This window comes from Topomyia yanbarensis, chromosome 2 (assembly GCF_030247195.1).
Source record: "Topomyia yanbarensis strain Yona2022 chromosome 2, ASM3024719v1, whole genome shotgun sequence".
NCBI lineage: Eukaryota > Metazoa > Arthropoda > Insecta > Diptera > Culicidae > Topomyia > Topomyia yanbarensis.
The window spans coordinates 93,492,097-93,505,007 of record NC_080671.1 but is presented as its reverse complement, the minus strand read 5'-3'; the positions used below and the strand labels follow the sequence as shown (position 1 = coordinate 93,505,007).

General features: G+C 36.7%; 2 protein-coding genes across 2 annotated transcripts in view; one reads left to right on the top strand and one right to left on the bottom strand.

The window, feature by feature from the left end:
* Positions 1 to 12,911, bottom strand: part of LOC131678840 (uncharacterized) — a 31,563-nt gene that overhangs the window by 6,560 nt on the left and 12,092 nt on the right. Inside the window, exons 2-3 of the mRNA XM_058959239.1 lie at positions 10,198 to 10,290; positions 9,939 to 10,042 (exon numbers count right to left, since the gene is read on the bottom strand). Of these exons, the coding sequence (XP_058815222.1) occupies positions 9,939 to 10,042; positions 10,198 to 10,279 (186 nt within the window). The 5' untranslated portion in view covers positions 10,280 to 10,290. The remainder of the gene's footprint in view (positions 1 to 9,938; positions 10,043 to 10,197; positions 10,291 to 12,911) is intronic.
* On the top strand, positions 6,697 to 8,322 carry LOC131678838 (uncharacterized). The gene is made up of 2 exons (XM_058959236.1): positions 6,697 to 6,849; positions 6,909 to 8,322. The coding sequence occupies exon 2, from the start codon at positions 6,941 to 6,943 to the stop codon at positions 8,030 to 8,032; it is 1,092 nt and encodes a 363-aa protein (XP_058815219.1). The 5' UTR covers positions 6,697 to 6,849; positions 6,909 to 6,940; the 3' UTR covers positions 8,033 to 8,322.

Sequence of the window (12,911 nt, the reverse complement as noted above, 5' to 3'; positions counted from 1 at the left end):
CTCGGTTTATTCGAACATATGAGTTGACTCATTTTAAACATGAGCAATTCTTTGAATATGTATGCCAAATAGCCCTCGGAATGAAACTTGTTATCCACTCGTCTGACCGGTTTTCTCAAACATAGGGGTTGATTCATTCTTTCCAGCACACTAAGGAATAGCTGGAGCAAAAAGTTGGCTAAAATAGGAAAAACATATTCGAACTATCATATTAAAGATTTTTTATAACATTCTTTGATGTTTGTTGCATCATGTACCATCGAAATTTCAAGGGGGTCCTCTACTCTCGAGGCCTAAAATTGAGGTGTTTTTTGGGAATAATTTGCGAAAGATCTACTGAATGGATCTTGTCTTTTTTATTTTGAAGATACATGTTTCGGCTTTTCAATTTAACTTTAAACGACGAAAACAAACATCTCTGCGACCTTGAAACGTCATTTGTGACATTGATGTTTAAATTGCATGGGTGTAAAGTTTCGGCTAATGGGGTTTTAGTCTTCAAAAGTGAAATTCGAAAGCCATTACCAAAAAAATGTTTCATTTCTTCTAAAAACAACAGTTTTTATTAAATTGAAACTATGCAATCAATGAAGTAGTATTAAGCTAGAAAACGTTGTAATTGATCTGTGCTAAGTCCGCTGTTGTTGTAAATATCGAGTTATTAAGGGGTTACATTACTAGAATTTTCAAAAAATCGAAAATAATTTCAATGGCTGAAAATGTGCTTAAATAGTTTTGAAAATGATGTGTCGCCGAAGCGCCTCTTATGTATACCCCGAGCGTACTGAAAACTTTAAACACGATTTTTTTTTTCGAAACCACTTTTTAGCTGGTCGGAAATGTAAGTCAAACAACTCTTTTTGGATCGTTTTGAAATTTGCACAGTGTATTCAGAATTGCTATTTGCAGCGACGTACGTATAGGATTTTATATTTTTATCAGATAGTTTTTTTTTTTTAAATTTGCGTCGATTTTAATGACTTTTACAGCACTTTTTCATTAACAAGTGCATCATTTCACAAAATACTACGTCGCTTGCCATTGTACCAAGAAATCGAAAAAAAAATTTAGCTCTAGGCAGCCAAAGCTTTGTGCTCAATCATTAACCGTCAATGGCACGCAAAGCGATAGAGATTTGAGATGTCCTATTAGGTATTTTACCTAATGGAGCTCTTTTTATGCTTCTAGATCTTCAGGTAATATTACATGTGTTTGCAACTCAAATGTATTATAGAGTTTTGGATTTTTCCGCGGCGCGATGCCGCAAATATCGAAAATCGACGATTGTTGAATATTTAACAAACAATAGGGTGGGTGCTCCAATAGCCGCGGTGTACTACTAGTTGCAGTAGTAAGCTAAACGCTTGATTAAAATGCCAACCGCCGTTAATAATTTTTTGATTTGTAGTTCGCACTAAACTCGCAAGGTAACACAAGTTTTATTATAGAAATTTGCTAAAAAACAACTGAAATAGTGAGTTTTCCTTGATTTTTGAGCTCCTTTGCAGCTATAGTTGGCCAAATGTACCTAGAGTTGCATGCTCCAAAAGTAATCAATGGGTTTTGCTTCTATAGGAACCGGAATTAGCAATTACGTGCGCGGAGCAAGCGGTTTTAAATGCAAAAATTAGATCAAAACCAATTATAATATTTTTTCTATCAATTAGGAATCGAAAGCATTCATTTTACATATAATCATCACCCGTAGATCTTTCCATTTTTTAATGCGTCTAAATTTAAGCACAATGCGTAAATATTAAAAAAAATACTGTGAATAGCAAACTTATAACAAGTATTTAAGTACACATGATCTAAATGTAACGAAATTTTCGGTAAAATAATTTTCTGGGTTTTGGTATTTTCTGCGGAACAGTTTTTTGGGTTATGGTTCTTTCTGGGTGAAAGTTTACTGGGCTATGGTACATTCTGGGAATCAGTTTTCTGGGAATTAGTGCTTTCTGGAATATGTGTTTCTAGGGAAAAAGCTTCGGTATTTTTTCTTCTGGGTAATGGTTTTCGGGGGAATGTTATACAATCCAACTCAATCAATATGGATATTTTTGGAATGGTCTTGAAGAGTTGGTGCCAGAAATTGATTTTTGACGCCATTTTGAAATCCAAGATGGCGACTTCCCCCCGACGGATCATTTTGAGACAGACTTTTTTTTTGAAGATTTTTTCGTAACAATATTGGTTTTACTACTCGAGCTAGTTCATATTTCTGTCCCTAGATGGCGCTTTAGATATTCGAAAAACACTAAATGTGAGAATTTGATGGAAAATTTAATTGTCTACAAGTTTGTTGACAACTGAAAATTCATCTGAAATCCCCCCGAAAAGTTGTTTAAGATTTTAACGAAGTTATATCTAAGATTTCACACGGCCTAGTGGTTTGGAAATATATTTTCTCGCACTTATTTCACTACCAAAAAATAATTGGGTTTAGTGACATGAAAATATTTGACGGGATTCATTACAACTTCTTCGTTAACAGTTTCTATTGACCTTCTGAAAATTAGGATGTTTGACAGAGACAGAAAACTATTTGTGCGTTTGGTTCAAGTTTGTAATCTTTCCCGATAGGTTCGAAAGAACTACCATTCATCGGAAGGTATTTCTTGGCTACAAGGGTTTGCTTACATTTATGTAATGATCATAATTTAGATTATGCTCGTTTAAGTCAGTTGTTATAATTCTGTTCAAGACGAAATGTTGGGACACACAGTTTATAATTGAACGCAAACCACAGAAGTACACGGAAAACCCCGCAATCACAAAAAATGAATATTGCAATTTTTGATTTTTGTCTGGACTGTTTCAACTAAAAATTGTTGATTCAACTAACTGTCCTGTTGATTTTCGCATCATCAATTGGCTGAATAAATTAGTTGTTTTTGAAAGCTGTCAGTTTTCAGAAAATAAAGACAGCAAAAAGGAAACAAAAATTTGCAAATTTTATTTAACCATTTCTTTAGTTGAAAAGGATACGTCAATTTTCTCGCTATGTTCATTTTGTAAAATTTTTGAGGCTAACATAAAAGAGCTTGATTTTGAAGTTTAGATTAATAAACCAGTTATAATACTTAGAAGTGCCTACCTAATTTAGTGATATATATGTGAATTTATGGAAGTATTTTTATATAATACATCAGGTAGACAACAAATTGCATGATTCGACTGATGTTCGAACGTGAGCAAATCTTCTGGAACCAGGTGTGTATGTTTCATGTGTTTTTACAAATCAGCCATCCAATTTTCTCACATGTTAACAAATGTTAGACATTAGAATAGGACATTAGTCTCCATCAGTAAATTGATCTGTATATTCTATCATTGCATAAATAATTGTTCCATGCAAATAGAGAATCTAGTGGAACATGGAACCATAATTCGTATAGAAAGATTGACTTTCTATACTTTTTATAAAATAGAATAATTGTAAACGTATTGGCGCTGAACAGTGTTAATATTTATATTTTCTAGTGATACAACGCGTTTGGATAAATCAAGCCATTGATATGATAGCAATAAACTTCTTCGAAGATAATTTGGCTTTTTATTACTGGGTAATAAATCCTCCTTATAATTAACAAAATCGTTAGCTGTTACAACTGGTTGGGATATTTTTCAATAATACAATTGATTGAAACAACCATCTTTGTTTTTAGTTTCAACACGCACCAATCTTGAAATCAACAATTATATTAGTTGTTACAACTGTTTGGGAATTATTCCAATATTACAATTGACTGAAACAACCATCTCGGTTTTCAGTTTCAACTCGCACCAATCTTGAAATCAACAATTATATTAGTTGTTACAACTGTTTGGGAATTATTCCAATATTACAATTGACTGAAACAACCATCTCGGTTTTCAGTTTCAACTCGCACCAATCTTGAAATCAACAATTATATTAGTTGTTACAACTGTTTGGGAATTATTCCAATATTACAATTGACTGAAACAACCATCTCGGTTTTCAGTTTCAACTCGCACCAATCTTGAAATCAACAATTATATTAGTTGTTACAACTGTTTGGGAATTATTCCAATATTACAATTGACTGAAACAACCATCTGGGTTTTCAGTTTCAACTCGCACCAATCTTGAAATCAACAATTATATTAGTTGTTACAACTGTTTGGGAATTATTCCAATATTACAATTGACTGAAACAACCATCTCGGTTTTCAGTTTCAACTCGCACCAATCTTGAAATCAACAATTATATTAGTTGTTACAACTGTTTGGGAATTATTCCAATATTACAATTGACTGAAACAACCATCTCGGTTTTCAGTTTCAACTCGCACCAATCTTGAAATCAACAATTATATTAGTTGTTACAACTGTTTGGGAATTATTCCAATATTACAATTGACTGAAACAACCATCTCGGTTTTCAGTTTCAACTCGCACCAATCTTGAAATCAACAATTATATTAGTTGTTACAACTGTTTGGGAATTATTCCAATATTACAATTGACTGAAACAACCATCTCGGTTTTCAGTTTCAACTCGCACCAATCTTGAAATCAACAATTATATTAGTTGTTACAGCTATTTGATGAGCTGATTTGGATGGTGTGTGTCTTTGCTAACTGACAGCATCACATTTTCAACTAGATGATTTAGTTGTTTCAGCAACTGTTTTGTTCATTCAAAAACAAAAATGAAAGTTTAGAAAAATCAACAATCGTTTAGCTGTACCAAATTTTAACCAATCGATTTCAGAAATTCGACTAATATATTAGTTGCTATGCGATCGGGAGCGTTTCCGTGTAGGGTTTCTGTGAAACTAACTTAGACTTAGACTTCGTTAAAATATTAAACAACTTTTTCGGATAATTTCAAGTCGGTGTATAGTTGTTAACAAAGTTGTAGACAATTAAAATATCTATCAGATTCTCACTTTTAGTGTTGTCCGAATGTTTAAAGCACCATCTAGGGACAGAAATATGAACTAGTTCTATTGTAAAATCTATGTTTTCACGAAAAAAAACTTAAAAAAAAGTTGATCTAGACCCCCCGAAGGATTATTTTGATGTTGGTTTCAAATGAAAGGGGAAAGCCCATTCTTTCATATCCTGAAGTTTCAGAGATGCTGAATTTTTTTGCATAAAGTTGGTAAAAAAAGACACCGTGCCTATTTTATTCGTCACATATTAGAAAATATTTATTCTTTCAGAAACTGTAGTTGGTATCAATTACAATAATAGACGTGTAATGTAGCTTTAGAAAACGTAATATGCGGAAAATTTAAACAATTTCTTCGGACTACGGATAATCGAATCATTTTCTACGGATAATCGAGACTACGGATAATCGAATATGGACTGTATCATACAATTGGTTCAATATGCAATTTCAACAGGCTCCGATCGACCACGGGAAAGTCACTGGCGGTCAATTAAGCTAAGCTAAGCTAACAACAGGTAGGAAGTAACATTGTTCAGCAAAAGTATGTGTTTCGACATCGCGAACAAATTTGTTGAGGGTTTCAAGAGCGGAGGAATGGCTAAAAAAATTATCGAAAGAAAAAACTAATTTTATGGGATATTCCATATAACATGTTCCATAACTCGAAAGCTATTAAAGTTATCTATATGGTGTCTTCAAGGATTTCCGTTTGTAGTAATGTTTTCTACAACATTTCCGAAGACAAAGTCTACCTAAGTAACAATTGAGGTTTTATGGCATACTACAAGTACAATCTGAGTTTCATGAGTGGCTCTAAAACTTCCGTAAAACCAAAATTGTTACTAGGGTGTCTTAATTAGTTCAGAAAATAATTTTCGTATATCATATATAGGTGAATAAATCACTAAACAATATATTTCTGCATATGCGCAATCGTAAAGGTAAGAACTTCTCCGAACAAGCTAAACTTCTAAATGTAACGGTTCAGACGCTATTAATTTTAAACAGGAAAACGACGTTTTAAAACACTGTGCATTGCGTTTTGTTTCGTTTCACTATGTGAGTGAGGCGAATTAGCAGATAGTTCAAGAAGGTAATTTTATTTTAATCAAAACTTGGATTTGGCCGATAGTTCTGAATAAATATCTGCATAAACTAATGATAATATAATTTGAACGTATATTTGCATACATTTTTTATCCAGAGATATTGTCACTATCTGATATGCGTGGTTCAAAACCAAGAGGTGCGAAATAGGGTCACGATAGACTCTACGGCCACAATAGACACATTACCCTATATATTGTTCAATGATTCTAAAGTAAATGCTGTTATTATCTTTGTTCAAATTGGGTAGAATTGTAGGGTGAAAATTGGGGCCCACGATTCTAGTTTACACTATGAATACCTCACAATTTACAGGTTTTGGCCTGTCTTTTAATGTACACACCGCATTATACGCATTTTATCGATTGTAGAACGAGTAATTAGCAGAGAATAAAATCAACATAGGATCGTCACCTTACGTGAAACGATGAGAAACAAATCAAGCTTCAATCGAACAAACCGAACTTAGGTAAGCGAACTTCAAGTACGATGTAAATTTTCATAGTGAATGAACTATTAATCATGATTGTTCTCAACTTTGTCGCACAATTGCATGACTCTGAACGGAACACGAATCATGCATTAATATTGCTTGTGGCAACAAAAACTGGATTTGACCCGCACTGCGCAATTATCAATTTCTTTCATAGACCGGTTAGCTCGGCTGGCCTGTCTAGGAGGTGACCATCTTTATAACTTGCTACGCATAGCAAAATCAAAACAAACGAAAAATTTATTGCAATTGGCTAATGTTTTTTTCCGCTTGCATACCTGTCGTTCCATCAATACAATCAATTATGCAGTCGGCGTTGTACAGGTAACGTTTTTTTCAATTTGTTTCACTAAAATTTCATTGCAACCATCTCTGAATTACAGATTGGCGTTGTAAATACATTGATTTGTAAACAATGGACGGAGACGAACGGGTGGAACCCCAGACGGAACATAGTGATTACAGTATAGAGGCATTGGATGATGTCGATATTTCGTCATTTTCTGGAAATGATCATGAAAACGGAGATATTGAGCCACAGTCGAAAATTCAACGAATGGATGTGATAGACATTCAGCCACCAGAAAACGAATCCGAGCGGGAATATAACTTATCTCTAAATGGAGTTTTCTTCAAAAGACGATTTGTGGGCGAAACGTCCGGAAGCCAAGTTACTGCTCGTATTATGTATGGGAATACGGTGAATGATATTCTTCACCATATTTGGGATGTAGCAAAGTGCTTCATCTCTCGCGAAGTGATTATATGCGAAGAACAAGGGTCACAACAGGCAGCGTGGGCTAAGGCAGAGTCTAGTTTTGAAGACCTTTCAAAGTTTGTCGTGCTGCAAGACCCCCAACAGAAAAGGCGAGTGAATGTCGACAAGCTGGACAGCAAAGCATTAATTAACTGGCGTCACAAGGAGATTAGGATACACGTACACATGTATTCTACTTCAGTTGCATGTAAGTCACTATGGGATGTTGTGGATAAGCAACTAGTGCGCCACCAGAATGCGGATCGCGCAGGAGCCCCAAGTAACCAAGCACTCACAACACTTGCTGAAGAGCTACGGAACAAGCATGGTAGCTGTCTCACTGGCCACTCAAGTGCTTGGAAACTGTGGGCTAACTATATTCACACAGGACCCGCTCATGAAAGAGATCAAAGACTATCATCACTGCCACCAACCTATCTACTAAAATTTTTCCGTTCGGTTCCTGTATCAGAGGCTGTTCGGATGAATAGTATACGCAGCGGTCTCAACGTGGCCAACACGATAAACGATAGCTTTGCGGCGGAATTGGATGAATTGGATTCAGAAGTAGAGCAGCTAATATCGCTGGGGAAACGTCTCAAATCACGTATCCAAGCGATGAGATTACGTTGTGCTACCAACTTAAGCCTCGTATCATCTATGCAGGAATCAATAAGGCCAGAAGAGGATGAATTAAGCAGAAGCTTGGTCAGTAAAATTTCGGATATGCCAGATGTAGACCACTTGTAGTTTAATAAAAGAGATGTTTTATTTTCATTGTAAGTTTTATATCTGAACTGTTAATAATAAACTATCCATGAGATGTACCGTTCCACTAGGGTGAAACAAATACCAACAATTAGTCATAAGCTGTATCCAAATCAAATCCTAGTTCTGTCATGTCTTGCGATAGACCAATTGAAGGATCGAAAATACCCCCAGGAAGATATCCACAATGTTTATAAAGCTTTGAGCAATTATATCCGGAATAGGCAAAAAATGTTGCTATTGCAGTATGTGACAAATTCTCATTGGAATTTTCTTCATAACGCTTTTTCATGTTTCTTTTTGTTATTCCGAAAATTATCTCAATTGAATTGAAAAAAGGGCAATATGGAGGTAGAAACACAGGTAAAACTCCAATTGATCTCAGATACATAACTATGTGTTGGTCACAATGGATTCGTGCTCCATCCATAATCCATATTGAATTAAATCCAAGATATCGACGGACTGCTTCGTGATTCAAAGCAAAGGATTGGCAACATTCGAAGAATATTTTTCTTGTGAAAGTACCTTCTGTTTCGAAGCTATCTAGCATACCCTCCATCCCAAGAAAACAAAGGAAAGATACCCGAGGCCGCCTTACAAATTCTCCCCGAAATATAAGTTTTTTCCCCTTGATTCCATATCCACGGTTTCTAAGCATATCTCTGCTATCTAGAGAAACTTCATCTAAAAATACAAGATGGTAAATATCCCAATCGATAGCATTCATCTCTGCGCAGAAACGAAATATCTCTTCTTCCTTCACTTGAATGGCTCGGCGTTCCAGAGTTTTCCAAGATAATCCTTCAGCATGGAGAATCCGGCATATACTTGATTCACTTATGGTCCGATAAAAGTGGCTATAAAACAGATCTCGACATTCGCTCAAAAAAAGAACAGGGTTTTCCATGTACTGTTCCACGATCCAGTGCCTATGCTCAGATTTAAATTTGCGGAATACCTGCTCGCGTTGCTTGCGAGAAAGTATGCATTCCGTCTCGTAATTTTGAATCCAGGTGCTTATCGTAGTTTTGGATTTCTTATAAATAATGGATAGCCTGGCCCTCGAGATTCCCAAGAAGTAATATCCATATAGGCAGTGATATTTAGTATTACAAGTTGCCTGACAATGTTGCACATTATGTAAAATGATGTTGGCCATATGCTAGAAAAAATAAAGACCACTTATGTCTTGATCCAGTCACGTATGCTAACAGAACTGCCAACCAATATTGAATAATATGTAATGCAAGGAAATGGTACCAGTACTTATTCGATTGCTCCAGCAATGTTAGGGACAATCTAAAAAATAGTAAACGTTCTAAATACTGTATATATTCAACTAAAATCTGCTGAAAATGTTATTGCGATAGATGTTAATTTCAACTGATGTAAACAAAACCAACTGTGAAGTAATAAATAATGCAAGTGTTTGACAGCTCGCAGTTTTCAGTAGCAGTTTGATGACTCGCACTTTGAAAGTGCGGAGTCCAGGTTGGTGGGAAGTGCGCAATAAAGTAAACACTCGCGTGCTGAGAGGTTCCAAGCAACGATTTTACGAATTCCCGCTACCATCGAAGAAGCCCATGTTTAGGAATAAGAAAAACAAAACAGAAAAATACACCATTCGTGCCGGCTTGTTGAACCGGTTCAAAATAGACGGAACCACTTTTAAATTCCCAGCCACTAGAGTGAGTCTCGCTTCCCAACAGCTTGCATCGGTATTTACACAAGTCATTATTACATTGATCAATCTCAGTACTGGAACGAATTGTTAAAATTTTTCCTAGTGACAGACTCGATTCATATTTCATATCGCAATGCTGCGCATCTTTCTTCGATCCGAATTACTAAATAGCTCATGTAAATACAAACAATCAACACTTACCTCCAACGCGGTCAGGATCACACAAGGATGCTGTAGATAGACGATGGTCGATTCATCACTGTACCCTCCGCACGGGAAACGATTCAGTTGCTCGAGATCGGCCGCTGCCCAATTAACGGTCGTATTCGAATGAAACGATAGAAGGGAGGAATTAGAACTAGCCAGCCACTGCACCGCGGCTCAATTATCCTACAAAAGCTTAGGAGTTTTGGTTTTCTACACGCCGTGTGGAGAATGAGTGTGCTGGTTTTGCGCTTACCTTTCAATCCCGAGACTAGCACTCGAAACGGATACTTATGACTGTATGAAGCTAAATTACCGCGTATCAAAATGTATGGCATTGAACACTGATCTGGAATGAGAAAATGGGAGGAATTGGTGAGGATGGGGAAGCAGTGAAAATCGACGTTTCCCGTTTATTGTGGGATGGTAGAAAAGTGAAAATTATCATCATCATTCAACGCTATAAATGAAATCAAAAGTATGCGATAATTGGAAAGAAGAATGAATTGACCGAACCATGAAACACTATTTTTAGCCATTGGCCATTGCATCGGAGAATATCCGGCCAAAGACATAGAAAGGGGCGTCTACTCTATTTAAACTACGGATGAACTAATTCACTATAAAGTTTATACGGTTAATTTCACAAGAAGCAGCATAGCGAGCGACCGGCCATTGTAGTCCTAGCTTTATTCGACTTTTACTGTTACATCACTGAGACGAGTGTAGTAATATCGCAGCAAAATGAATGAAATTAAAAAGAAAGATACCATCCGGACCGCGTTCAAATATACATAATATGCTTGGATAAACACAGTCAGACAGTTGGCCAGACCGGTAGCTCGCTAGGTTGAACAAATGACCCGCGTGCAACGGTCCGGAAATGAAAATTTCATTGGAGCGACGAACCACCTACCTACTTTTTGGGGGCTCGTCGCTTCATCGGTAGAGTGGGATTAGAGCTTTGCCGACAGTATTTAGTTTTCCGGAGCTAGAGAAATAAAAAAGACAATGATCCTGAAGAGAAAGAGAGACCTCTTCTTTTACGATATTAAGGATCCAGAGGATATAATAGTTCATAGGCAAATCACGTGCCATTCGATCTTTTATTCTAGGAAAACTAATAAAAATTCAAGAACATACTGGAATGTCGTTTCAATGATAAACTTTTTCAATCAAGACCAACTTATCGCTATTTGTTTGGGTCTCAAGTCTCGAGAAACAAGATTCATGTTCTAGAGCCTAATTTTACTTTTCAGTATACAATCTCAGTCACACCATCAAACTACTTTTAAAACTGCAAACATTCGGATTGCAATTATCACACAATAGCTCTTCTCCGAGTTATGCTTCAATGTATCAAAATGAATGAAGGTCACTCATGGTGAACCGAAACAAAGAAAGACGGAATTTATATGTCTATGCTAGCCTCCCCATAGCACCAACTAGCTTGTGTCGTAACTAGACGAAACATTTGACTAGATCTTTTATTCATTAGGAAACCCGAATTTACACGTCTTCTCATCGCCCAAGCATACCGGTTGCATTCGATGACATCACTATGACAAACAACGCTATAGGTAAAAATTTAACCAGCAATACTCACTTCAGGTTAGGCTGGCGCCAAACCTAATAAACCGATGAGCTGAATTGCGAAACTTATAGCAACGTAAGACGAAACAATCTTATATCGACTAACAACACAAGAAAATTACAGTAATTTTCCTACGTTCACTCACAGTATATTACGATATCAGCCTTTGGAAAAATTAACAATAGAAGAAAAAAAAACAAAATGTCGCGATTTCACATCCACTTATGCGCACTGTAATCACACCGTTACCAGGACAACCCGGCGACTCCACGAGGGTAAACAAATCAAAATATAAAATATATATGTCCAACCGTGTTTGCTGACCACACGCGATGTATTGCGTTTGAGGAGGCGTAAATAGACACGAAACGAGCCTCTGTGGTTGATGGAGCAACACTGACTGAATAAAGTATGATGGGTAAAGTATGCGTAAAGTACCTGATACCTGTTGGTCAGGTCGATTCCGCTCTTTTCGCGCTCTTTCCGCTCTTCATGCGTTTCGTTGGATATTTCTGTGCAGTAGAAAATAGTGACTACCGTCCGAAAGAGCACTGAATCCGAATGGCCATAGGTCCCACAGAGTTGATTAGCACAAACTAATTTTACACTATACCAAACCAATCCAACATGTTACCTCTCATGCTTACTCTGATCAAGTACATAGTGCGCTACTTATTTCACACCAAACAACCATCTCCTAATTCTCACCACTTTGCTTATAGCCGAAGTGCAATATATCGAAGAGCAAAACCAGCGCCTTGTTTACCTTAGTCTTAAGCGGTGCAAACAGGATCTGCAGTACGAATGGCGACACGGGAATGATGTCATTGTTAGTTTGCATCAATTAGAGTCCAGAAAATTACTTCGAGAATACCGTTTAGTATAAGACATTAATAATACACTACATTCATGTAACCGTTCTTAGGGATAAACGAAGCAAGAAACATTAATGAAGCCAATATCTGTCGTCCCCCATTGAAACGAGGAGGTTTCTACAGAAGATGGGCAAATATGGTATATGCTCTTATTTCAGGTTCTGGGTAGGAGGTCGGTACCGTAATTTTCATACTACGCCAAAAAATTTCGAAAATCAAACGTAAAAAAAATCTGCGAACTTCCATTAACACCCAATGTGTTCATTTTACTTCGCATAGAGCTTTGTTAGCACATTGATGATTTGGCAAGGTATCTGAAGTAGAGATGGTCGGGTTCGGGTTTTTAGACCCGAAACCCGGACCCGACGGGTTTCGGGTCGGGTTCGGGTTCTGTAAATTTAAGCTTCTCGGGTTCGGATCGGGTTCCGGGTTTTCGCATTTGAAATTTTCGGGTTCGGGTCGGGTCCGGGTTTTTGAAATTTTGAACTTTCGGGCTCGGGT

Coding starts and splice junctions, on each gene's coding strand:
- LOC131678838 (XM_058959236.1), top strand. CDS start 6,941: ATGGACGGAGACGAACGGGTGGAACCCCAGACGGAACATAGTGATTAC.